The sequence below is a fragment of the Pseudorca crassidens genome, chromosome 5 (assembly GCF_039906515.1).
Source record: "Pseudorca crassidens isolate mPseCra1 chromosome 5, mPseCra1.hap1, whole genome shotgun sequence".
Lineage (NCBI taxonomy): Eukaryota > Metazoa > Chordata > Mammalia > Artiodactyla > Delphinidae > Pseudorca > Pseudorca crassidens.
Window position 1 is genome coordinate 17264039 of NC_090300.1, and position 27222 is coordinate 17291260.

Sequence of the window (27222 nt, forward strand, 5' to 3'; positions counted from 1 at the left end):
AGAAGGATTCTCAGAGATCACACCAGATACTTTGATTTTATACATGGGGGAATGTAACCCAGGCCATAAATCACTCATCTAGAAATACACAATGATTCAACCCACAAGCAGCTACTATGTACAAGATCCTCACAATGCATAGCAACAAAATTCTATCATTTATGGCTCAGAGTCCATATATCAGAATAATATTCCCTTGGATTTTTCTGAAATCTATGTGTTTCCTATCAGGAGATGGCCAAAGAGAAATATGTCCCCAAGTGTAGGAGTCGGCAAACTTCTTCCACAAAGAGCAAGACAGCAGACTTTGAGGGCCACAGCTACCCATCCCTGCCATTGTTATGTGAGAACAGCATAGGTAACAACAGGTGTGACTGGGTTCCAACTAAGCTTCATTTACAAAAAATATGCATGCTGGATTTGGCCCATGGGCTCTATTTGGCTGACCCCTGCCTTAGCGTATCTCAATTTCACATGGACCTTTTTAACCTGCAGATCTCAAGTTGGCCTTAATCATGTCTTATTTCACCTCAAACCTCCCTTAAATGTTAAAATACATACCTATAAAAGGAAAATCACAGAACAAGATGCTTAGAGAGTAAACTTATATAAGCACTCATAAAACACAGGGAAGGAATGGGAATCTTAAATAGAACATTTCCTGCCCACCCAAGCAAAGAGGGACAGGGTTTCCACCTAAGTAACCACATTGTACCTCCCTAATTGAATGTTGTCTTTTCTCCCCAGCTTAGGGAAGACGATGTCCCCATGACGTCATGCAGATTCCTATCATCCCATCCCTGTGGAAAATAATTCCCATCCCTTTCTTCCAGAGGCAAGTCTAAGCTGGGCTAAAGCTGAGGTTGACTGTTGGCAAGGCAGACACAGGGCAGACACGAAGGGTCAGTGAGCAGGTCTGGTCTTCCCCGAGCCCCATCCCTGGGCAGGGAAGGTGAGTGAGGAGCAGGGGCCTAGCTACCTTCCATGTTTGTGCCTGCTTTATTTTTATTTTTTATATTTTTTTTTTGTCGCATGTCTTGCAGGATCTTAGTTCCCCAACCAGGGATCGAACCCGTGCCCTCAGCAGTGAAAGTGGGGAGTCCTAACCACTGGACTGCCAGGGCATTCCCTGTGCCTGCTTTAGAAAAACAGGTTCTTGAAAGCAGCCGTAGCAATCTACAAAACCAACAGGATTCATCACTGAGAGTTGCTCATATGAGCCCATGGAATCAGAAAATGAGAATTCTGGGCAAGAAGCTCACGACATGACGTACAAACAGCACAAGAAACTTGGCTAAAAGGATTCCCAGGAGATGGCCCCTCAAGGCATGTATCACAGTTTCCCGTTTGATGTGACAGTGATAAGGAGATTCAACTTGCCAATATAATTCCTTATGCCTTAGACCTTCATACAAGTGCTTATTTCCAGAAAAAAACATTTCCTCTAAAATGTTATAATCACCTGGCAAAATGTGCCCTGTGCAGAGATGCTGTGTGAAGGACTCCATGCTGCCTCAGGTCAACCAACAGAGCTTGGTTTCAAAATTCAGCTTTTAAGGAAGATGACAAATGATCATCTCTCATCACACATTTCTGATTTGTTTGTTTTGGCTACGGGATATGCATATGTGAATGAAACATCTGGATAAACATTTTAAAAGTTTCCCCATGGAGATCAGCTCGGTGCTTTGTGACCACCTAGAGGAGTGGGATAAGGAGGGTGGGAGGGAGACGCACGAGGGAGGGGATATGGGATATAAGTATACGTATAGCTGATTCACTTTGTTATAGAGCAGAAACTAACACAACACTGTAAAGCAATTATACTCCAATAAAGATGTTAAAAAAAAAGTTTCCCCATGAACCAGTGACCCAGATGTTTGGTGTCAAGAAGACCACACAGTCAGATGACTGGAGGCTTCTCTCTTTCCTACTTCTCATCCAAAGGTCTGCTACATCTAAATAACTGCTCAAACCTTACTGCAGCACACACATCCCTCCCCAGTTCACTGGTCTCTATAAAAATAAAAGGAGATCTGATCTATTGATCATCCACTGAGAATCACATTAAGTTATGGAAACTCCCATTTGGTGACTTTACTCAGTAAAACTTAACGAGGCCATAAAGCATTCAGAGTCAGCCAGAGCGTCCATGTCTGAACAACAATGGACCATTACACACCAGGAAAGTATCTACTGGGCTGTCTCATGTTCATTAGGTAATGAATACACATGATAGGAAAGGGCAGTATTTCGGTCGTTAGCCCACGATTAAGCATGATTCAGCTGCCAACATTACATAAAAACCGCCTGACTTGAGTCCTGTCATCCATCTACTTCCCTACTGTTAATGAGACAGCAAGAGGGATACCTCGGCTTCCCTAGCCATGGCGTTTGCCCTGAGGAGCCCTGAAGACAATGCACATCACTAACTTTTGTGAACTGTATCTTTTTAAATGCCTTCAGCTGGGATAGAGACCCTTCAGTGAAGTTACCACATCTTACTTTGTTCTGCAATTGGCCGTTTAATTGGCTTTTCCTTATCATAAACACACACACACACACACACACACACACATATTTAAAAGGGTGATTCCAAAGCAGGTCAGCCTTGTCTTTAGGAAGCCATCAGCACTAGAAATATAGACTGAGGATCAAAAGAGGCCCTCATGTTTAAAAAAATATATAGTTTAGGAGAAGTTTCTCATCTTTGATGGCTTACAGAAGTCATTAAAACAAGTCAGGGGGGCTTCCCTGGTGGTGCAGTGGTTAAGAATCTGCTTGCCAATGCAGGGGACACAGGTTCAAGCCCTGGTCCGGAAAGATCCCATATGCTGTGGAGCAACCAAGCCCGTGTGCCACAACTACTGCCTGTGCTCTAAAGCTTGCATGCCACAACTACTGAGCCTACGTGCCACAACTACTGAGCCCACATGCCACAACAACTGAGCCCCTGTGCCGCAACTACTGAAGCCCATGCGCCTAAAGCCTGTGCTCTGCAAGAAGAGAAGCCACCGCAATGAGAAGCCCAAGCACCGCAACTAAGAGTAGGCCATGCTCGCTGCGACTAGAGAAAGCCTGCTCGCAGCAACGAAGACCCAACACAGCCAAAAATGAAATAAATAAAAAATTAATTAATTAAAAAAAAACAAGTCAGGGTTCAGAACCTAAGAAAGATGGTACTATTTGCAGCCTGGTTTAGTGCAGTGGTTCTCAAACTGTGAACCACTTTGTTTTATTTTCTAATACAGTAAATGTTGATAGATTTAACCCAAATAAACAAAAGATCTTTGAGGTCTTTAATAATTTTTGAGAGTGTAAAGACACCCTGAGCCCAAAAATCTAAGAACCTCTGCTTTAGTGGAAGACGGTATATTTTGGAGTAGAATGGTTTTTAAGTTTGTTTTGTCCCCTTTGTCTCCCACTAGCTGTGTAACCTTAGCCCAGTTACTTAACCTCTTTGGTCTTCTATCTTCTATGGATCACACTAATCGCCCTTATAATTATCTTCTCAAGCATGTTTCCCTGATTATGTCTGTGGTGTTGGTCCCACATCCCCAGAACCTAGCGCAGCACATGGCATGATACACGACAGGGTCTCCATAAATAATTATGAATTGATTGGTGGGGTAGTTGTGAGGATTAAATAGGATAATATGTGTAAAGTGCTGCTGAGGTACCTGGCACACGGCAAATGTCACAGGTGCTCAGTAAATGTCAGGTCCCTTTCCTCACCACCAATGCTGTTCTCAGTCATACCCCACAGTAGAGAAAGTGCAATTTGTCTAAATAAAGTGAGTATCTAAGGCATTAGTTCTCAAAGTGTGGTTCCCAAACCAGCAGCATCAACATCACCTGGGAAGCTGTCAGAGATACAAATTATTTGACTCTAACACTAGACCCACCGAATCAGAAACTCTGGTTGTGAGGCCCATTGAACTGTGTTGTAACAAAAAATCTCCAGGAGATTTCTGATTCGTGTTCCAGTGTGAGAACCATGGCTTTACAATATGAATGGGGGCCTCCCTGAAAAAAAAAAGAATATTTTGGGGCTTCCCTGGTGGCACAGTGGTTGAGAGTCCGCCTGCCGATGCAGGGGACATGGGTTCGTGCCCCGGTCCGGGAAGAGCCCACATGCCGCGGAACGGCTGGGCCCGTGAGCCATGGCCGCTGAGCCTGCGCGTCCAGAGCCTGTGCTCCGCAACGGGAGAGGCCACAGCAGTGAGAGGCCCGTGTACCACAAATAAATAAATAAGAATATTTTGTGCTAGTAGCATTTTGGACTTTGATAGTAGAATGTACCCAATATGTTGTCTATTGCTGGCTACCAGAATCTTTTTCGGACAAAGATAGGAGATATATAAATACAATAAATGTCTGTTGCTCCACTTGCAGAGCAGAGTGATTGATTTTGTATTCTGGCTGTGTATCTGGGGGCCAGTGCTAAACATACTTTGCATCTGAAATAAATCTGGAATCAGCAGGAACAGAGGAAATTTTATCTTAGAGAAACCCCAGCATAACCCTTGAGTTATCTTTGCAACCAGGAATAAAATTTGTGGGTGGGAACAGGGGAGACAGGGAAGGACGGTAAATGATTTATTGCTAGTCTTTATCACACCTTCATAAACACACTCCTTCTAGTTTTCACAACTCGCTTGCAACACAGCAAACTACTACCATTAGGGTAATTACTCCTAAGTGCTAACCTTTGAGGGATGCCACCAGCCAACAACAGTGACAACCTGAGGACTTTCCATGTGCCCACAATACGATGGGTACTTAGGGTGCATGTATATTCTGAGGCTCACAGCCATCCCCGGGCACAGGCTCTCAAGTTATTTTCATTTTACATCTGTGGAAATTGAGCTTCAAGAGATTAAGCAGAGCTGAAATTCAGACCCAGGGACGCCTGACTCAAAATGTATGCCTCTCACTAATAATTCTACCTAACCACACACAACACAAAGCATGGCCTTACAATTATAATGTAGCACATTGTAGGTAAGGGCTATGATTCAAAGTTAATGCATAGAGTAAAACTCACACATAGTCAAAATGATCTTTGAAAAAAATCCCATAAATTGTTCGCCAAGTACAATACATATTACATTACATATACAACATCATACAGTAATATATCTGTATAACGTCACACATTAATTTAGATTATATTATAGAAAGCAAACCATCCAAATGTAATATGAGTATTTTTAACAAGTGATCGAGGGTGTAGAGTTGATTTTGAGGAAGTTAAATGTACACTGTAGTCACCCACAAACCTGACTCAGATGCAGGATGTAAGATAAGGGGACGGGTACACACACGGGGGACAGAGAGAGCACCTTATGTACCAGAAAGTTCTAATCACTCTGGGGTTACAGCAAGCAGCGTATGATACAGCCACTACCTGGCAAAACTTGTGATCCACTGGGGAATCAGGAACACCCATGCACACCAATGTTACACAGCAGGAGCTAAAGCACAGTCAGCCAGGAGGGTGTGAAAACGGAGGATCTGAGCCTTCTTGAGAGAGGCAGACACGGAAGGATGGATGAGAAATAAAGACCATATGAAACACGGATTTGAAAAAAACGCCCAGGCTGAACCCTCCTACACTGTTGGTGGGAATGTAAATTGGTGCAGCCTCTACGGAGAGCAGTATAGAGGTTCCTGAAAAAACTAAAAATAGAGTTGACATATGATCCAGCAATCCCACTCCTGGGTATATATCCAGAGAAAACTCCAATTCGAAAAGATACATGCACCCCAATGTTCATAGCAGCACTATTCACAATAGTCAAGACATGGAAACAACCTAAATGTCCATCGACAGATGAATGGATAAAGAAGATGTGAAAAGGATGGAAATAATGCCATTTGCAGCAACATGAATGGACCTAGGGATTATCATATGAAGTGAAGTAAGACAAAGACAAATATCATATGATATCACTTATATGTGGAATCTGAAATACAAGTGAACTTATCTATGAGACAGAAACAGACTCACAAACATAGAGAACAGACTTGTGGTTGCCAAGGGTGAGGGGGTGTGGAGGGATAGATTGAGAGTTTGGGATTAGCAGATGGAAACGATTATATATAGGATGGATAGACAACAAGGTCCTACTGTATAGCACAGGGTAATATATTCAATATCCTATGAATATCCTAAACCATAATGAAAAAGAATATAAACAAAAGAAAAAAATTCTGTGGTCTTGAAACTGGGGGGTGGGGCACCCTAGGTTTGAGTCCTCTTCCTATCCAGTTGCCAGTACTTTGGCATGCTCAATTATTTATAAAGTAGAACTAATAATATCTAACCCATAAAATACGTATTTGTAGTGATTTCATGTGCTTACATTTCTATAGTGGAATAATCTTTTCTGAAGGATGTGTATTATCCGAAATAAATTAAACCCCCTATTTAAAAAGTACTATACCCCCTTTAACATCTTCTCTAGGAAGAATGGAGAGCAGAAGTGGAAGAGTGAGAAAGACCAACACTTAATACAGGTCCTCTGCGGTCTTATACAGTTTTTTTTTCCCAACATCTTTACTGGAGTATAATTGCTTTACAATGGTGTGTTGGTTTCTGCTTTAAACAAAACAAATCAGCTATACATACACATATATCCCAATATCTCCTCCCTCTTGCATCTCCCTCCCACCCTCCCTATCCCATCCTTCTAGGTGGTCACAAAGCACAGAGATGATCTCCCTGTGCTATGTGGCTGCTGCCCAATAGCTATCTATTTTAAATTTGGTAGTGTATATATGTAGATGCCACTCTCTCACTTCATCCCAGCTTACCCTTCCTCCTCCCTGGGTCCTCAAGTCCATTCTCTACGTCTGCATCTTTATTCCTGTCCTGCCCCTAGGTTTTTCAGAACTTTTTTTTTTTAGATTCCATATATATGTGTTAGCATATGGTATTTGTTTTTCTCTTTCTGAATTACTTCACTCTGTATGACAGATTCTAGGTCCATCAACCTCACTACAAATAATTCAATTTAGTTTCTTTTTATAGCTGAGTAATATTCCATCGTATATATGTGCCACATCTTCTTTATCCATTCATCTGTCAATGGACACTTAGGTTGATTCCATGTCCTGGCTGTTGTAAATAGAGCTGCAATGACATTGTGGTACATGACTCTTTTTGAATTACGGCTTTCTCCAGGTATGCCGAGCAGTGGGGTTGCGGGGTTGTATGGTAGTTCTATTTTTAGTTTTTTAAGGAACCTCCATATTGTTCTCCATAGTGGCTGTATCAATTTACATTCCCACTAACAGTGCAAGAGGGTTCCCTTTTCTCCATACCCATTCCACCATCTATTGTTTGTAGATTTTTTGATGACAGCCATTCTGACTGGTGTGAGGTGATACATCATTGTAGATTTGATTTGCATTTCTCTAATGATTAGTGATGTTGAGCATTCTTTCATGTGTTTGTTGTCTACCTGTATATCTTTTTTGGAGAAGTGTCTCTTTAGTTCTTCAGCCCATTTTGGGATTGGGTTTTTTTTTTTTTTTTTTGATATTGAGCTGCTTATAAATTTTGGAGATTAATCCTTTGTCAGTTGCTTCATTTGCAAATACCTTATCCCATTCTGAGGGTTGTCTTTTCTTCTTATGTTTTCCTTTGCTGTGCAAACTTCTAAGTTTCCTTAAGTCCCATTTGTTTATTTTTCTTTTTATTTCCATTTCCCTAGGAAGTGGGTCAAAAAGGATCTTGCTGTGATTTATGTCACAGAGTGTTCTGCCTATGTTTTCCTCTAAGAATTTTATAGTACCTGGCCTTACATTTAGGTCTTTAATCCATTTTGAGTTTATTTTTGTGTATGACACTAGGGAGTGTTCTAATTTCATTCTTTTACATGTAGCTGTCCAGTTTTCCCAGCACCACTTATTGAAGAGCCTGTCCTTTCTCCATTGTATATTCTTGCCTCTTTTATCAAAAATAAGGTGACCATAGGTGCATGGGTTTATCTCTCTCTGGGCTTTCCATCCTGTTCCATTGACCTATATTTCTGTTTTTGTACCAGTACCATACCATCTTGTTTACTGTAGCTTTGTAGTATAGTCTGAAGTCTGGGAGGCTGATTTCTCCAGCGCAGTTTTTCTTTCTCAAGATTGCTTGGCTATATGGGGTCCTTTGTGTTTCAATAAAAATTTTTTGTTCTAGTTCTGTGAAAAATGCCAGTGGTAGTTTGATAGGGACTGCACTGAATCTGTAGATTGCTTTGGGTAGTATAGTCATTTTCACAATGTTGATTCTTCCAATCCAAGAACATGGTCTATCTCTCCATCTGTTTGCATCATCTTCAATTTCTTTCATCAGTGTCTTATAGTTTTCTGCATACAGGTCTTTTGTCTACTTAGGTAGTTTATTTCTAGGTGTTTTATTTCTTTTGTTGCAGTGGTAAATAGGAGTGTTTCCATAATTTCTCTTTCAGATTTTTCATAATTAGTGTATAAGAATGCAAGAGATATCTGTGCATTAAATTTTTATCCTGCTACTTTACCAAATTCATTGATTAGCTCTAGTAGTTTTCTGGTAGCATCTTTAGGATTCTCTATGCATAGTATCATGTCATCTGCAAACAGTGACAGTTTTACTTCTTCTTTTCCAATTTCTATTCCTTTTATTTCCTTTTTTTCTGTGATTGCTGTGGCTAAAGCTTCCAAAACTATGTTGAATAACAGTGGTGAGATTGGGCAAACTTCCCTTCTTCCTGATTGTACAGGAAATGATTTCAGTTTTTCACCATTGAGAATGATGTTGGCCGTGGGCTTGTCATATATGGCCTTTATTATGTTGAGGTAAGTTTCCTCTATACCTACTTTCTGGAGGATTTTTATCAAAAATTTGTGTTGAACTTTGTTGAAAGCTTTTTCTGCATCTATTTATCTACTGAGATGATCATATGGTTTTTCTCCTTCAATTTGTTAATATGGTTTCTCACATTAATTGATTTGCATATATTGAAGAATCCTTGCATTCCTGGAATAAACCCCACTTGATCATGGTGTATGATCCTTTTAATGTGCTGTTGGATTCTGTTTGCTAGTATTTTGTTGAGGATTTTTGCATCTATGTTCATCAGTGATATTGGCCGGTAGTTTTCTTTCTTTGTGACATTTTTGTCTGGTTTTGGTATCAGGGTAATTGTGACCTCATAGAATGAGTTTGGGAGTGTGCCTCCCTCTGCTATATTTTGGAAGAGTTTGAGAAGGACAGATGTTAGCTCTTCTCTAAATGTTTGATAGAATTCACCTGTGAAGCCATCGGGTCCTGGGCTTTTGTTTGTTGGAAGAGTTTTAATCACAGTTTCAATTTCAGTGCCTGTGATTGGTCTGCTTATATTTTCTATTTCTTCCTTGTTCAGTCTCAGAAAGTTGTGCTTTTCTAAGAATTTGTCCATTTCTTCCAGGTTGTCCATTTTATTGGCATAGAGTTGCTTGCAGTAATCTCTCATGATCTTTTGTATTTCTGCAGTGTCAGCTGTTACTTCTCGTTTTTCATTTCTAATTCTACTGATTTGAGTCTTCTCTCTTTTTTTGTTGATGAGTCTGGCTAATGGTTTATCAATTTTGTTTATCTTCTTAAAGAACCAGTTTTTAGTTTTATTGATCTTTGCTATCATTTCCTTCATTTCTTTTTCATTCATTTCTTGTCTGATCTTTATGATTACTTTCCTTCTGCTAACTTTGGGGTTTTTTTTTTTCTTTCTCTAACTGTTTTAAGTGTAAGGTTAGGTTGTTTATTTGAGATGTTTCTTGTTTCTTGAGGTAGAATTGCATTGCTATAACTTTCCTCTTAGAACTGCTTTTGCTGCATCCCATGGGATTTGGGTTGTCATGTTTTCATTGTCATTTGTTTTTAGGTATTTGTGATTTCCTCTTTGATTTCTTCAGTGATCTCTTGGTTATTTAGTAGTGTATTGTTTAGCCTCCATGTGTTTGTACTTTTTACAGATTTTTTTCTGTAATTGATATCTAGTCTCATAGCACTGTGTTCAGAAAAGATGCTTGATATGATTTCAATTTTCTTAAATTTACCAAGGCTTGATTTGTGGCCCAAGATAGGATCTATCCTGGAGAATGTTCCATGAGCACTTGAGAAGAAAGTGTATTCTGTTGTTTCTGGATGGAATGTACTATAAATATCAATTAAGTCTATCTTGTTTAATGTATTATTTAAAGCCTGTGTTTCCTTATTTATTTTCATTTTGGATGATCTGTCCATTGGTGAAAGCTAGGTGTTAAAGTCCCCTACTATGATTGTGTTACTGTCGATTTCCCCTTTTATGGCTGTTAGCATTTGCCTTATGTATTGAGGTGTTCCTATGTTGGGTGCATAAATATTTACAATTGTTATATCTTCTTGGATTGATCCCATGATCATTATGTACTGTCCTTGTCTCTTGTAATAGTCTTCATTTTAAAGTCTATTTTGTATGATATGAGAATTGCTACTTCAGCTTTCTTTTGATTTCCATTTGCATGGAATATCTTTTTCCATCCCCTCGCTTTCAGTCTGTATGTGTCCCTAGGTCTGAAGTGGATCTCTTGTAGACAGTATATACAGGGCTTGTTTTTGTATCCATTCAGCCAGTCTATGTCTTTTGGTTGGAGCATTTAATCCATTTACACTCAAGGTAGTTATTGATATGCATGTTCCTATTACCATTTTCTTAATTTGGGGGGGTTTGTTATTGTAGGTCTTTTCCTCTCTTGTGTTTCCTGCCTAGAGAAGTTCCTTTAGCATTTGTTGTAAAGCTGGTTTGGTGGTGCTGAATTCTTTTGGCTTCTGCCTGTCTGTAAAGATTTTAATTTCTCCGTCAAATCTGAATGAGATCCTTGCTGGGTAGAGTAATCTTGGTTGTAGGTTTTTCCCTTTTAATATTTAAATCTCTTTAAATATAACCTGCTACTCCCTTCTGGCTTGCAGAGTTTCTGCTAAAAGATCAGATGTTAACCTTATGGGATTCCCTTATATGTTATTTGTTGTTTTGCCCTTGCTGCTTTTAATAATTTTCTTTGTATTTAATTTTTGATAGTTTGATTAATATGTGTCTTGGCATGTTTCTCCTTTGATTTATCCTGTATGGGACTGTCTGCACTTCCTGGACTTGACTGACTTTTTCCTTTCCCATATTAAGGAAATTTTCCACTACAGTTTTCAACTATAATCTCTTCAAATATTTTCTCAGTCTCTTTCTTTTACTCTTCTTCTTCTGGGACCCCTATATTGGAATATTGCTGCATTTGGTGTTGCCCCAGAGGTCTCTGAGACTGTCCTCAATCCTTTTCATTCTTTTCTCTTTATTCTGCTCCGCAGTAGTTATTTCTACTATTTTATCTTCCATGTCACTTATCCGTTCTTCTGCCTCAGTTATTCTGCTATTGACTCCTTCTAGAGAATTTTTAACTTCATTTATTGTGTTGTTCATCATTGTTTGTTTACTCTTTAGTTCTTCTAGGTCCTTGTTAAGTGTTTCTTGTATTTTCTCCATTCTATTTCCAAGATTTTGGATCATGTTTACAATCATTACTCTGAATTGTTTTTCAGGTAGACTGCCTATTTCCTCTTCATTTGTTTGGTCTTGTGGGTTTTTGCCTTGCTCCATCACCTGCTGTGTGTTTCTCTGTCTTCTGAGTTTGCTTAATTTACTGTGTTTGGGCCTCCTTTTTTGCAAGCTGCAGGTTTGTAGTACCAGTTGTTTTTGGTGTCTGACCACAGGCTAAGGTTGTGAAGGCTTCCTGGTGGAGGAGACTGGTGCCTGTGTCCTGGTGGATGAGGCTGGATCTTGTCTTTCTGGTGGGCAGGACTGTGTCCAGTGGTGTGTTTTGGAGTGTCTTTTAACTCAGTATGATTTTAGGCAGCCTCTCTGGTAATGGCTGGGGTTGTGTTCCTGTCTTGCTAGTTGTTTGGCATAGGGTGTCCAGCACTCCAGCTTGCTGGTCAGTGAGTGGAGCTGGGTATTCACGTTGAGATGGAGATCTCTGTGAGAGCTTTCCCTGTTTGATATTACATGGAGTTGGGAGGTCTCTGGCGGACCAATGTCCTGAACTTGGCTCTCCCACCTCAGAGGCACAGGCCTGACACCCGGCCAGAGCACCAAAACCCTGTCAGCCACACAGCTCAGAAGAAACGAGAGGGAAAAAAAGAAAGAATAAGATAAAATTATTAAAATAAAAAATAATTATTAAAAATAAAAAAGAATTAAAAAGTAATAAAAAAGAAAGAAAGAAGAGAGCAACCAAACCAAAAAACAAATCCACCAATGATAACAAATGCTAAAAGCTATACTAAAAACAAACAAAATAAAGGACAGACTGAACCACAGGACAAATGGTGAAAGCAAAGCTATACAGACAAAATCACACAAAGAAACATACACATACACACTCACAAAAAGTGAAAAAGGAAAAAATAATATATCTATATATATATATAAAAGGAAGAGAGTAATCAAATCAATAAACAAATCTACCAATGATAATAAACTCTAAATACTAAACTAAGATAAACACAGAACTAGAAACAAATTAGATGCAGAAAGCAAACCCCAAGTCTGCACTTGCTCCCAAAGTCCACCGCCTCAATTTTGCAATGATTCATTGTCTATTCAGGTATTCCACAGATGCAGGGTACATCAAGTTGGTTGTGGACATTTAATCCACTGCTCCTGAGGCTGCTGGAAGAAATTTCCCTTTCTCTTCTTTGTTCGCACAGCTCCTAGGGTTCAGCTTTGGATTTGGCCTTGCCTCTGCGTGTAGGTCACCTGAGGTCATCTCCTTTGTTCAGACAGGACGGGGTTAAAGAAGCAGCTGATTAGGGGGCTCTGGCTCACTCAGGCAGTGGGCATGGAGGGGTACGGAATGCAAGGTTAGTCTTTGGCGGCAGAGGCCAGCGTGATGTTGCAACAGCCTGAGGCATGCCGTGTGTTCTCCCAGGGAAGTTGTCCCTGGATCACGGGACCCTGGCAGTGGTGGGCTGCATAGGCTCCTTGGAGGGGAGAGTGACCTGTGCTTAACAACAGGCTTCTTGGTGGCTGCAGCAGCAGCCTTAGCATTTCATGCACGTCTCTGGTGTCTGTGCTGATAGCCACGGCTCACACCCATCTCTGGAGCTCGTTTAGGTGGTGCTCTGAATCCATTCTCCTCCTGCACCCCGAAACAATGGTCTCTTGCCTCTTAGGCAGTTCCAGACTTTTTCCCAGACTCCCTCCTGGTTAGCTGTGGTGCACTAGCCCCCTTCAGGCTGTGTTCATGCAGCCAACCCCAGTCCTCTCCCTGGGATCTGACCTCTGAAGCCAGAGCCCAGCTCACAGCCCCCACCAACCCCAGTGGGTGGGCAGACAAGCCTCTCGGGCTGGTGAGTGCTGGTCAGCACCGATCCTCTGTGCGGGAATCTCTCCACTTTTCCCTCTGCATCCCTGTTGCTGCACTTTCCTCCGTGGCTCCAAAGCTTCCCCCCCATCCACCCCCAGTCTCTGCTAGTGAAGAGGCTTCCTAGTGTGGCAACTTTTCCTCCTTCACAGCTCCCTCCCAGAGGTGCAGGTCCTGTCCCTATTCTTTAGTCTCTGTTTTTTCTTTTTTCTTTTTCCCTACCCAGGTACGTGGGGAGTTTCTTTCCTTTTGGGAAGTCTGAGGTCATCTTCTGCCACTGCTCAGTAGGTGTTCTGTAGGAGTTGTTCCACATGTAGATATATTTCTGATGTATTTGAGGGGAGGAAGGTAATCTCCACGTCTTACTCCTCCACCCTCTTGAAGGTCTCTGCCTTATACAGTTTTATCCCCATTTTTACAAACGAGGAAATAAAACTCAGAGAGTTTCAGTAATTTTCCCAAAGCCAAACAGCTATTGAGTGGCAGAATCAGGATGTAATCCTAGTCTGTTTACCTTCAAAGGCTAAGCCCTTATCATAACAAAACTCAATAAATACTTACCTTTATCAAATTATATTACAGCCTAGTGGTTTATTGGCACAATCCTAAATAAGAGTGAGAAAGAAAGAAATAGCATTGTTCATGGAGTCAACCAAAATTTCTAGAGCAGATGCCAGATGCCTGGCCCTGTTTGGGATTCAGCAGTGAAAAAGACAGGAAGAGTCCTGATCTTGTAAAGCACGTAGTGGGGAGTGGAGATGGGTGCAGCTTGGGTGAGGGATTTCAGCTTGCTGGGCCTCTGTTTCCTCATCTGGAAAATGGGAAGGGGTGTTCCTAATTCTATGAGATTGTTCAGCCCTCACATTCTCTGATTCCATAGGAAGTATTTGTTTTCCAGTCTCTTTAAAATTCAGTCAGGCCATGAGCTGTGATGAATGTTGTTAGCTCCTCCCCAAATCAACTGTTTCCACCCTTTTCCTCTGTTCAGGCCTTTCCTCAATATGATTCACAATCAATCAAGTCACAGAACCTAAGGGGGTACCCAGCAGAAGAATAACAACACTGGCTTCTCAGGAGCTCTGCAGTCTACCTGGCCAGGTAAACTTAACTCACCTGGCCCAGGGTGGCCATCTCAGGCACAAACCGCATTTTTCCACTTTGTCTTTAAGTTACTTGTTGAAATAACTGCACAAATATAACAAAGACATCAAATTAGGCATCCTCTGCCCCCAGTGCCTATTAATAAATTAAGCACTTTTCTGCCACTTTAATGATAAAGATAATGCATTTCTTTTAACCATTCTGCTGTCCTTATTATTTTTAATTTTTGTTGATATTTGTATTGGCTACATCTTTCAATATTTTAAAAACAGACTCTTGATTTAGGTTCTTCCAGACCCAATCTTTAGAGGTAAGGGTTTTGTTGTTATATTTCTATTATGTTTCCTTTAAAAATCATTTTCCTATTAAAATGGAATTAAGTCAACTATATAGGCATTTATCTTATTATATTGATGAAATTAACACATAGAGGGCAGTAGTACAAGTTGATTGGACTTGAGAACCTCTAATAGCACAGTTAAATATACATATAAACCAAAGTACATGCTGAGTGAGACCCCTCCCCTTTTTCCTCCCTCCATAGACCCGATTCCTTGAAATATAGGGAGATGAAAAAACATGAGTGTAAAGAACTTGAGAGACCATTTCCCAGGGTCTCTGAGACAAAGCCAGTATCTCGGTATCTCTCAGCCCACATGGTTTGTTCATCTCTCTCTCATATTCTCCATCTGCCCCTCAAGCTGCAGCTTCAAAACATGGGAACTCCACATTAATTGATCCCAGTGCCTAACTCAGCTTTGGGCATAAAGGCTGTGATCAGTGATTGTTCAACAAATGGATAAGTGAGGCCCCTCTGCTGAGGGGAGGGGTGTGGGGCCAGGAGGAAGAGGCTCAAATGGAAAGGGAAGAAGGAAGTTTAGGTAGAACTCTTGAGAGAAAGGGCACAGGGATGAGCACAGCCTGCCCACCAAAATACCACTTTTACACTTCACCCATTCACCACCACAAACCTCGTCTTCCAGAGGCCAACACTCACACAGGCCTGCACCTTTCAAACTGAAAGCCCAAGATTCAAGCCAGGTATTTCTGGGTCCAGAGTCCTGCCTCCGGAGAAACAAAGGGCTGTGAGACTGCAGACAGCATGGCAGGTGTCCAGCCACGGGGCCACCCGACCAGGTTGGAAGTGCCCCATCCGATGCTGAAGGCGGATCTCTGTCCCCTCTCTGAAGCATGGCAATTTGAGTCAGAGGCGCTCGGCAACCAACCCCTCCTCTCTGGGCACCCTCCTTGGGGTTCTGCCAACCCCATCTCCAAGCCTGGAGGTCTGGCCTGGGAGCTGCACGAGGGCTCCGCTGGTGCTCCGGCGCCCTCTAGCGGCTGTCCTCTCTAACGCCAACTCTCAGCCTTTCCTGCCTGCCTCCCTACCCAGTTGGGGGAGGGGCGGGGGGGCTGCACTTGCCTTGGGCACCCGCCAGCCTGATTTCGTTCCTCCTTTAAGTGCCCTGCAGAGGTTTAGGTTCTCTTGCATAAGGAACGTCTTTTAGTCAATACACCTTAAACCTGATAAGGTTGCTTCTAGAATTAACCTGAAATACTGTATTTCTCTCCTGATGCTTCCAAGGGGAAGCAGTTGTAGTTTTCAAAGTCAGAAGAAAGTTATCAATATGATATTCTGAGCCAGATGGAAAAGAAACATTTTAGAAAGTTTGTGCTTTTTGAATGGACCTTTAATTTAAGACAGAATAAAGGAATTCCCCTGTGGATTCCTTAACTGGATACACATAAAATCTGTTTACTTTATTGACTCAATTGTGACATTTAAAATAGAAAGCTAGGACTGTGCATGAGAAGTTCTTCTTCACAAAACATTCACATTAACAGGGATGGCTGCAGACAGTGACTCTGTACAAATTTAATCACATCTATCGGGTAAATATTGCACTGGCTCCGAGAGAGCAAAATAATAAGACTCAAGCCTGCTCCTCCCAGTGAAGGTGGGAGCCCCCCTCCCCACCATCATCCCCAACTCAGTCAAGGTCATCAGTGCCCATGGTGCCACCACAGTAATTATCTCCAGGGAACCTGAGTTTCTTAGTGAGAGGAGTAATCAAGAGGGCTATGGTTCTGAGCATCTAAGAGTCAAAGTGATAAAATTGTTGTTCACAGTTTAGAGATGAGCCCACCACAGGCTAGCTTATATGGGTCCCCCGACACCTAGGAGTGCACCAAAATCATAGGACAAGGATAAACCTTCCCAAATAAGTCATCCTTATCACCTTCCACTTTCCAAGACTTGCCTTCAGGCCTTCAATGTTTACTGAGTTAAAAGCTACTGGTTCTCAAGATGCTTTCCCAAGAATACAGCAGCCAAAGAAAGGACTTCCCAGCATTTCCTAACTTAGGGAAAACATATACTATATGTCATATATATTGAATATTTAGTAGTTCATAGACTAAACAGAAAGCTCCCACATAAATGAGATTTCTAGTACAGAAAAGACTGAAAGTATACATAGGCATTGCTATGTTTTTACTCTGCAGTCACAAGTTTTAGCAGATTGGCTGAATTTAATGCTGATTGAGGTTCTACTCTATATTGTCCATTTCAAATAGCGTAGAAAACCAGCACATCTTGACTGACGCATTGATTGAGCTTGATTTTGGACTTATCCCAACCTCCACAAGAACACCTCACTCAAAGAAAGGATGTGTCACTCCAACCCCCTTAATTTTAATAACATGCTTCCCTCAAAAGAAAAACCATTCTAGAATTTTTAGGACATCCTAAAACTAAAGTTCTGTAATCTGTCTTTACCATCTACATTCAATCAAGAGAAAGGCAAAGTTAAAGGGAACTTTATTATCATATGCTGGCAGGTCACTTCTAATACACTATAGGATGGTCTTGAACCATTTGACATTTTATTTTAAGTGCATTTAAAATTTTCTGGCTTGATATTTTGTGATTCCAGGGTACTAGCTCCTGTTGCCAAGGAAATATGACTTTCAGTTACTGCAGGGATCCAAAGGGGCTTTTGTTTGTTTTTTAAAATATTAACATGACCAAAAAAAGTAAATACAGAGAATAAATTCAGCCCCTTTCTTCTTCAAAATGCATGAAAGACAGATCCTCTGGTCACATCTCTGATGAAAAAATACAAAGATTCATGAAGTGACTTTCCCAACTGGTATAGAGACTTTCTCCCAATCAGTGGGTCTGGTACCATCAGAGTCCTTTTCTCCTTCTTTGTTCTGGGTTGAGACCTCTCTGACAGTGGGGGCCGTTGATTATACACAATACTAACTACTCATCTCCAACATGTTTACCTCCATGGAAAAATCCTTTCTTTACATGAATAAAGGTGGCCATAAAGGTCCAGGCCTTTATTATATTTCAGAAAATTTGTAAAGAGAAGACAGATAAATGCATGGCACAAACCATATAAATACATTCAGCTGGGTTCCAAAAGATTCAAATGCAGATGAGAATAAAGAGTCCACCATTAACCCATTTTTTCCCTCTGTGATTATTCCTTCGGATTGGTATAATCTAAAGGTTTTCAGTCATGATGGTAGACTCAAATCATCTGATGATGGGAAGAATCAAAGCCTCTATTTTTTGGAATACTACATAAAACTTCTCTGGAAACATAACATCTTTGCTTCCTACTAACTGAAATGCAGTATTTTAAAATCAGAAGTCCACGTGCAGATCAAGAAACCCTGTAGTACAAGGCACTTTTTAATCAAAACCTCCAAAAGCAGGGTCTCCTTAAGACAAACCATGGATTCAAGCAAAACGCCATGTTTCTACCAGAGACCTGAAGATAAACAGAAGTCTTTTAAGTACAATTAAAAAAACAACGCACAAATCTCAGAGCAACTATTTTTAAAGAAATATTCAGAAGCTGTAACCAAGTGCTTGTCTCATGCTGGGAAGGTCACTGCTCCCAATAAATTATGCTGGGATGAGCACTCACAGGAATGGTATATGTTTGATGTCCATGAGCATTTTCACACGGTAATACGTTAGGAGACCTTTGGTTCTATCATAGGCAAGCTCTTCTCACTGAACCATTAAAAACAGCCCAGGATTCAACAGCCACTCCTACTATGGAGGGATACTTCCTTTTATGTAACACTCAGGGGAAATCACCTAGTTTTGATGTGGTTTGAGTTTCATCCTGTGAAACCATCAGAACTTCCCACCAGAGATAAATGAGAAGATTCTGGCCTTTATTAGTATGCAGGATTAACACAGGTGTCCTGGCTGTACTCGCCAACCCTTCTATTTTTATCCACCTCCCTACATGTGAGTACTTTTGACCTACTCTGAGCTCAGACCCCTGATCTATTAGAGTGACTTTGTCAGTCTTTCTTTAAAAATGGACCGGCAATAAAATGAATTTAACCTAGAAGCAGGAGCTCAGTAAGGGAAATGAAAACATCAGAAGTTATCTAATCACAGCCACAGCCATCCAGAGCTCTGTCTTATCTGCTGGGTAATAAAAATGGGACCTTCCTAAACTTGAAGGGCATCAAATGAAGTAAGTGAAGTTGTTGCTTGTCTCTGGCTTTTGGGGGGATTGCTATGCAGCTTAACCAGTGTATACTAACTACAAAACATTGGCATGGATTTGAAACACCTGTGTACTAGGAAAGTTTTTTGGGGGAGGGGGGAATGCGTTTTGACATAAAGTAAAAAATAAAACACAAACGTCTTTGAGAACAGGGATTGTTAAGCGGGCAGTAGAAGGAAGGAATGGAGAGAAAAGAATATCTCCTCTAAGTGAAAGCAGCTTTTCCAAAAGAGTAGCGTTCAGTATCAGTTTAAGGAGAGCACTTTAAAATACTTGGACAGCTCAAAACTGCTGTTGAGGGAACCTAAAACCAAGTGAGCCAAGAACAACCACAGTAGTGCTGTTAAAATCCTGGCAAAGCAGCCAGAGGATGAAGAGTTGGTTTTGCATAGTTTTGAACACAGGAGTAATAGAAGCAGAGGCAGCTCCTCCCAAAGGCATTGAAATCCTATGGCATCAGTGGGTCAGTTGCAGGGAGCAGGGGGTGGGGATGGAGGGTGTTTGTCTCTCAAAATCTCCCTACCCCACCCCACTACTCCGTTCACCCTTCCTCCGTCCACCTCCGGAGCCCCAGGGGCAGCACTTCTTAAGCTCGAGCCCCCAGGGACCATCTCTGCAGCCAGGATTCTTCCCAGAGCCTGGCAAGTTCTGGGAATGGAAGCCAGGATTGCAAGGCCGCCTGAGGCGCGGTGGGACCTGCGGGGGGGGGGGGGGCAGGGGGGGCAGGGGGGACCGGAGCCTTAAAGCCCACCCACGGCCTTCAAGGCGAAGGATAAACGGATCTTCCTAACAGTACCTCTCAGGGGTCAGCTTGCTCCCCACCCGACGGTGGTCAATACTCACTTGACGCCGCAAGGACCACCTCCTAACTGTCCCCCTCAATTCCACCCTAAGGGTCCTTGGGCATCTGTGATAGCGCGGTCCTGACCACTTTAGTCGGCTGTGGCCAGCGCTTCAGGGGTCCCTCCAGTCCCATCCCTGTCCCCTCCCCGTGGTACTTTATCAAATAGAGGAAGGAGCGCAGAGGGAGTTGGCTGAATCAAGGAACCTGCGAACCTATGGATGAGTTTTAAGCTAGACAGCCCGAGATGCGGTTCAATAGTATTGGAACCTATGGGGTGGGGAGGGAGATAGGGAGGTTAGGAAGCTGAGAGATTGAGTCTCACCGCGGCGGTCCAGCCCCGGGACCCCGCACAGCCCCCGCTCCCTCCTCGCTTCCCCGCCGTCAGGAGGAGGGATGCTGCGACCCCAGCCGGGACTCTGCCTCTCCCCTCCTCATTCAGCTCAGGACTGGCAGGTCGGCCCCCTCTCCACCCCCGCCAGGCCGAGCTAGCCGGGCGGAGGGCAGGGGCGAGAGGAGGGACCAAAGTTCCCCTGGACTAAGACGCTGCGCGCAGCTCTTCCTAAACAGCAGCGCCGGGTCGGAGCGAGCCCCTGCACCTCAAAAGTTGGTCTTCGGCCGCAGCCTCGGTACGCGGTGCAGGGTCCCGACCAACTTACCTGGCGCGGGGACCCGAGGGCGGACTGGGCTTCGGCTATCGGGGTCCAACCAGAGCGCAGCTGCGGTGCGGCCGTGGGCGGGGCCGCGGTCGGCCTAGGGGGTCGTGCCGCCCTCCGCTCGGGCGCCGGGGCAGCTCAGCGACCGTGGAGGGAAGAGATGCCGAGCGGGAAGTGAGGGCTGCGCGGGGACCCGAACTCCATGCCGGGTGGTGAGGACGGGGCCGTTCGTCCCTCAGTCACTCGGGGAGAGGAGTGGGGGCGCCGGAGAGAGGGGCGGAGCGGGAGGGAGGAAACGGGGCGCGACCGGGCAGCTGGGGACCGCGGCTCCGCCGAAAGCCTCCACCTTCTGACGAAACCCGCGCGCCCCGCCGCCCGCGCGCTGCCGGCTCCGAGGCCTGGGCGCGAGCGCCCCCTGGGGACCCCGGCGGAGGAGGCAGCGGGGAGCGGAGCGCGCCGCCCCGCCCCGCCGGGAGGGCGTCCTGGACAGGGGTGAGTCCCGGATGAGGGGTCCCGCTGGCGGCGGCCGCAGCCCAGGCTCCCCGCCCGGCCCGGTCGCTCACCCCGGGTTCCTGGGGATACGTCACCTGGGGACCTCCTCTTCAGGGGAAAGCGAGACTATCTGGAAAGGAGTGGGAGTGATGCTACTTTTTGCACACATTCCAGAAAACTTATTGGATCTGTGCTCAACTGCCACCAAAAACGGTGACGAGATTGCTCATCTTTGCATCTTCTGTGTCTACAAAAGAGCCTGTCATAAGGAGCCTGGTAATTATTTTTTAGTAAATAAGTGCATGAATAAATGAATGGACATTGTGGCTTTTTTCATCCCATAATGTCTTCCCGAATACATCCACTTCACAAATAGATATAAGATAAAGAAATGCTTGGGGAGCACCAATGTTTAAAAATAAATACAAACACACTGTCCTATGTAAGGGGTAACCACGGCCCCATGTTATGAAGCACTTTAGAAAGGAAGTGTGGCTTTACTCTTCCAAACTTATTAAAAGTTGAATTCAAACAAATGAGCGCTGTAGGTGTATACTGTGAATTGCTCCTGATTGTTTCTCCAGCAGTAGATAAACTAGACAGCTGCATTCTCTCAGCATAGAACCACACATTTGTCAGAACCACAAATTGGACTTCAGAATCCATAAGGTTCAAAAAAGGCAGTCTCTGACATTGGAATGACATGGAGGATATTACCTACAGTGTGGACAGGGAGACAGGGACATAGGCGGGTCTTCCTCCCCATCTTCTTAAGGCACATCTAACAAGACCTCTCTTCATGTAAAGAGGTTATCAGCCAAGGGCTTTTCTCCAACCAGAGTTCTCAATTTCAAAGGCCAGAGAAGAAGTAATAGGATGAGGAACAGGTACACCACTAATGGTTCTGTAGAGGCAATTAGGAAGATCTTTGAGAGACAGAGGAAGAGACTTCAGAAAGAAACAAATACTTACTAACACTTTTCTTCCCCCAGCTTTCCTCTCAAGACCTTCTGAAGTAGGATAACATGAAATGTGGACCCTAGAAAGAATCTTAGGCAGCTTAGGCCGTGAAGCTCCTTTGATTCACTTTGATTGGAGAAATTTGGGTCACGTGGTTAAGCACAAGCCAGTCATTGTGGCCTTAGGATACAGGATTCCCCTAATGCTCCAGGCCTTCCACAGAGTTTGGGAGCGTTCACTGTGCTCTGCAGCACTTCTGGAGCCCAAGTGGAGCCCCACCTGATCCAGCGCAACTGAGCGTGAGACACAGGATGTTCCCCCAAAGGAAATTCAGTGTCTTCCTACAAGAAAAGAGGAGATAGATTCTGGGCAGGCAAAGTCAGCATATGTTTACTGAATATGGACATATTAAGTCAGAAAATGTTCCTTTCCAGTTTAATTAAGAAGTAGCCTTGGAGATGAACCTGAAGTTTGAGCTGGATTAAACTTGCAAAGATGAAGGGAAAAAAAAGGAAAATGATCGTGAATTTCTTTGCATGTTGATTGTGTCCTCTGAAATGTAGGTCCCATGAAGGCAGGTGGTAGTCTGTTTTGTTCTCTTGTGATTTTAACCCTTATGCCATTGCAGTGTCACTTAGCAGGTAGTCAATAAACATTTATTAAATTTTTAAAAATACCTTAGAGCTTATTGAATGCAAGCCTCTTATTTTATGGGTAAGAGAAAAAGAATTAAGGTGTGCTGATCATGTACTATTTCCAGACAATCTGTAAGCTACTCTATTGACCACCACCAACTGCCAACATAGGTTTTATTATCTCTACAAAAAGCCCAGGGTTTGGGTCGTCAGAATACCCAGACCAGGGAACATAGTTAGTTAATGGGAGGACAGGAGTGTTGATGGAAGCAGGCTCTGAAAGCACAATTAAAATGACATAACCAGGAACCACAGAGCAGATAATGGAGTCAGAACCACAGGGAGAGTCCAATACAACCATCGTTAGCTCCCTGTGTTAAAGACACAAACACACAAACTGAAGACAGCACCACAACTTGTGACAAATATGGTTTCCTCTGCCAGCAGGCTTCCGCTCCCTAATTAGAAACAAACAGTCGCCTGCAAGCCAGTGTGCAGAACACACATGCAGCCTTATGCCAGAAACTTGGAATTTTTTCCTCAAGGTATGACACTGAAGGTAAATTCAAAGATGCTCTCCGCCAGGCACAGAAAGAATTTCCTCCCACCTCTCCCATGGAACCAACAGCCCACCTCTACAAATGAAGATCTATAACCAGCTCATGAACTTGGGTAACAGACGCTGCCCCCACAGCAAGTTGCTCACCAGCCAGAGTCCCTTTAACAACTGTGACCTCAGAACCCCCTGATCTGTATCACTTACCTCCTTCCAACTCTCCTCTTCATGGATTCTGAGCCGCTGGGCTCTACAGCCATGGTCAAAATGATCTAATGTCAAGCTACAGGGTCACGGCGCCACTGGCATTCCCAAGCCGCAAAGGAGCCTCCAGCTCTGGGCAGATCCACTTGCCGGGTGTCTGTTTGATAACATAAGGGGAGGCATCCGCTCACTGTCCTATGCCAGTATGAAAGGCACCCCTCCCATCAGTGTGACAAGTGCAATACTGGAATGGAGCCAGGGAATGAAAGGGAAGAAATGTGGATTCTTACCAATGCAGTTGATACCATTTTTTAAGGGTGACAGATGATGAAGGGGAAAAACAGGCAGAGAATCAGTGCCCTGCATTGAAAACCTTGGATCCTTCCCTGAATGAGTCAGGGTGAGCATTTTGTTTTGAAATTCAATTTCTGTTTACCTTATTTTTTTTCCTTTGGGGTTTTTTTTTTTTTTTTTCCTTTTGGGCTGTAGGATGGTTACATCCTCAACTATTCGAGGGGAATGCTGTAAATAACAGAACTTATTTTTGAGGCTTCGGATGTAAAAAGAACCTTGCATTTCCCTCCCCCCCAACACATTTATTTATAGATTAAAATGTGTTCTTTTTTTTTCTGTTTCATGTGATTTTGAGAATTGACTGATACGTCTCCTCTGCTGTTTCCATATATGCCTGAGATGAGTTGTATTACTGGAAAGCAGAGAGGAATGCTCTGAGAAAGCCCTTCTAAGATGCTAAGAGTCAAGAGAGAACAGATACACACATTCCAACCTGATGTAGGGATGTCATCTTCTACTGTCTGTCATTCTATGTGAAGACCCTGTGTGACCTCTGGCACCTCTAACATCACAAGCCAGCCATGAAGGAGTGCCCTATTCTTTTGTCTACCAATAGGTGGCATCAAAATCTCTTTAGCTCTTCATCGCATTTTAAAAACCATTGGCAGAGAGCATTTTCTTTCTGAGATTTTGTATTTTACCATGGGTGATGCTTTAAAAAACACTAGATCATCTCTCTATTATTTCAGAGCAGATTATCCCATTTACCTCTTTTTTAAAAATTTACTTTATTGAAATTTAGTTGATTTACAATGTTGTGTTAGTTTCTGCTGTACAGCAAAGTGATTCATATATATATGTTCTTTTTCATATTCTTTTCCATTATGGTTTATCACAGGATATTGACTTTAGTTCCCTGTGCTATACAGTAGGACCTTGTTGTTTATCCATTCTATATGTGATACTTTGCATTTGCCATTTACCTCTTAATTAGGCCTCTCAGTCACCCCTCAGTTTCCTCATTGTGAAAAGAAGATATTTGAATTGAACTTCAGCTCTGGGATTCTGCTTTTCAGGTACATCATGTCTGCTCTGCTACAACATTCCTCATGTTTGTGATGAACCAATGAAGATTCCATTCCTTTGGGTTTAAGGAGTGTCAGCATGCAACTATCACTCTGTTGTAGAGACAGCTATTTGCCTAGCCTGTAATTGTTTTTGTTTGTTTTTCCTTATTAAGAAAAGCACAATTTGATGGAGGTGGCCATGTGTCAGCCCCAAACTCACATTTCCCAGCCTTTCTTACAGACGGAATAGTCATGTGTCAAAGGTCTAGCCCTGCACTGTCAAATATGATAGCCAGTAGCACATGTAGCTGCTTAAATTCAAATTTATTAAAATTAAGTAAAATTAAAAATTCAGGGGCTTCCCTGGTGGCACAGTGGTTGAGAGTCCGCCTGCCGATGCAGGGGACACGGGTTCGTGCCCCGGTCCAGGAAGATCCCACATGCCGCAGAGCGGCTGGGCCCGTAAGCCATGGCCGCTGAGCCTGCGCGTCCAGAGCCTGTGCTCCGCAATGGGAGAGGCCACAACAGTGAGAGGCCCGCTTACCGCAAAAAAAAAAAAAAAAAAAAAAAAAAATTCATTTCCTCAGTTACAGGAGCCACATTTTAAATGCTAATAGTCACAAGTAGCTAGTAGCTACCATCTTGGGCAGTTCAGATACAGAACATTTCCATCATTGCAGATAGTTCTGCTTTGCAACACTGGTCTAACTGTTGAGATGTCAGTGGAAGTTACAGAGCAGTTTCTGAGATAGTCTTAAAAAGGAGGGAGATACCTTTGGGTACTGGCCTGTACCTTTATCTTCTAACCCCTATAGCCATCCCTTTTTTCTACCTGAAGTTGAAGGTGGATCAGCCATCATGTGACTAGAAAGAAGCAAGCATTTGCCAAGGCAGGCTCAGCAGAAAGATAAAAGGAACCTGGGTCTTTGATATCATGAAGACAACCACATTGCCACCAATTTTATTATGAGAAAAATAAAACCACTAGTTGATACAAGTCACTATTTTCAGCTTTTTATTACTAACAACCAAATAGTATTTCTAACTGATATACCCTCAGAAAGTTATCTGGACAATTTTCTATTAATAGCTTTGGATAAGTAAGCTTCTTTCCAGTTTTCTTTACTTCAGTCAGAGTTGAGAACAAGATCCTGGCTAAAAGAAACAAAACAATGTATATACCCACAAAGAGATAATTATTAATCATTCCTTTCAATATGCCAAATGGGCCAAAATGGGGGAGATGGGGCATTAATGGTGCCCCAAATAATTATCCCTTATTTTATAATTTGGCTGAAGAGTACCTTTGCACTATCCTAGAGGAAACGTTGGTGTGTAGCGAGAGAAAAGGAAAATAATATTTGAGCCTATTCTATCTGCTAGAAACTTGGCTGAATGATTTTACAACATAATCGTAATTAAGGCTCATGACAATCCAATAAGGTAATATGTATGGCTCTCCTTTTTTTTTTTTGCGGTACGCGGGCCTCTCACTGTTGTGGCCTCTCCCGTTGCAGAGCACAGGCTCTGGACGCACAGGCCCAGTGGCCATGGCTCACGGGCCCAGCTGCTCCACGGCATGTGGGATCTTCCCAGACCGGGGCACAAACCCATGTCCCCTGCATCGGCAGGCAGACTCTCAACCACTGCGCCACCAGGGAAGCCCAGCTCTCCATTTTTCGTAGATAACAAATTGAGGCTGAGAGATACTAAGTATCTTGTCAAAATCTACATAGCCAGTTAATTATAGAGATGAGTTTTGAATCCAGGTCTGCTTGGCTTGACACAACTGCATAATGAAATTCCCCTAGTGAGTGAGTGCCATCAGATTCTTCTCCATACATGCTTACTTCAAGACTCTCATTCCATCCTCTGGACCACTTTTTTGATGGCCTTGATTCTTTTCTACCATAGAAAAGACCGATAACATTTATCTTCATCTTCATAAGCTGTAGAAATTGACCAGGCAGTTTAGAGCAAAAAGCTTTCCAAACAAGAAAACAACATGAACACAGGCTCCAAGTCGAGAGCAGGCATGGCCAACAAGGCCTCTCTAGGGAAGAAGCTTATGAGCTGAGGACTGAAGGTCAGAAGGAGCTGGCATGCAGCGACCAGGGGGAAGAACATTCCAGGCATGGGGAACAGCAAGTATGAAGGCCCAGAGGTGGGAAAAGTTCTTCGAGTTCCTAATGGTCAGTTTTAAGAGTTTCAACAAGAGAGGATGAGGCAGTTAGATCACACTAAAGTTCCTAAAGGGGAAAAGAAGAAAGAAGGTGAAAAAGATGTGAGGAGGCTTCAATATTACAGAAGACTTGTCTTGCTAGTTTTACTAATTAAACACATTTTGAGCATCTAGTCTGTACCAAACACCATCTTAGACACTGGGGTTGACAAAACATTGCCCTTGTTCTTCAGAACTGTATAGTAAAGTGCAAAGCATAGAACAGAAAAGGAACCCCAGAAGGGTC

At 42.9% G+C, this 27222-nt stretch overlaps 1 protein-coding gene and 1 long non-coding RNA gene across 3 annotated transcripts in view; one reads left to right on the forward strand and one right to left on the reverse strand.

The window, feature by feature from the left end:
* CPNE4 (copine 4) overlaps window positions 1-23602 on the reverse strand; it is a 581373-nt gene extending 557771 nt beyond the window's left edge. The window contains exon 1 of one of the 2 annotated variants that reach the window (XM_067737446.1): window positions 23397-23602. In XM_067737446.1, coding sequence (XP_067593547.1) covers window positions 23397-23449 — 53 coding nt within the window. In that variant the 5' untranslated portion in view covers window positions 23450-23602. Of the gene's footprint in view, window positions 1-20549; window positions 20917-23396 lie in introns of those variants that run through there. The other variant, XM_067737447.1, reaches the window with a different exon arrangement.
* Window positions 20675-23403, forward strand: LOC137224670 (uncharacterized). The gene is made up of 3 exons (XR_010943425.1): window positions 20675-20758; window positions 21213-21314; window positions 23081-23403. It is a non-coding gene; the product is annotated as an uncharacterized lncRNA (long non-coding RNA).
* Window positions 23603-27222: the final 3620 nt, after the last annotated feature.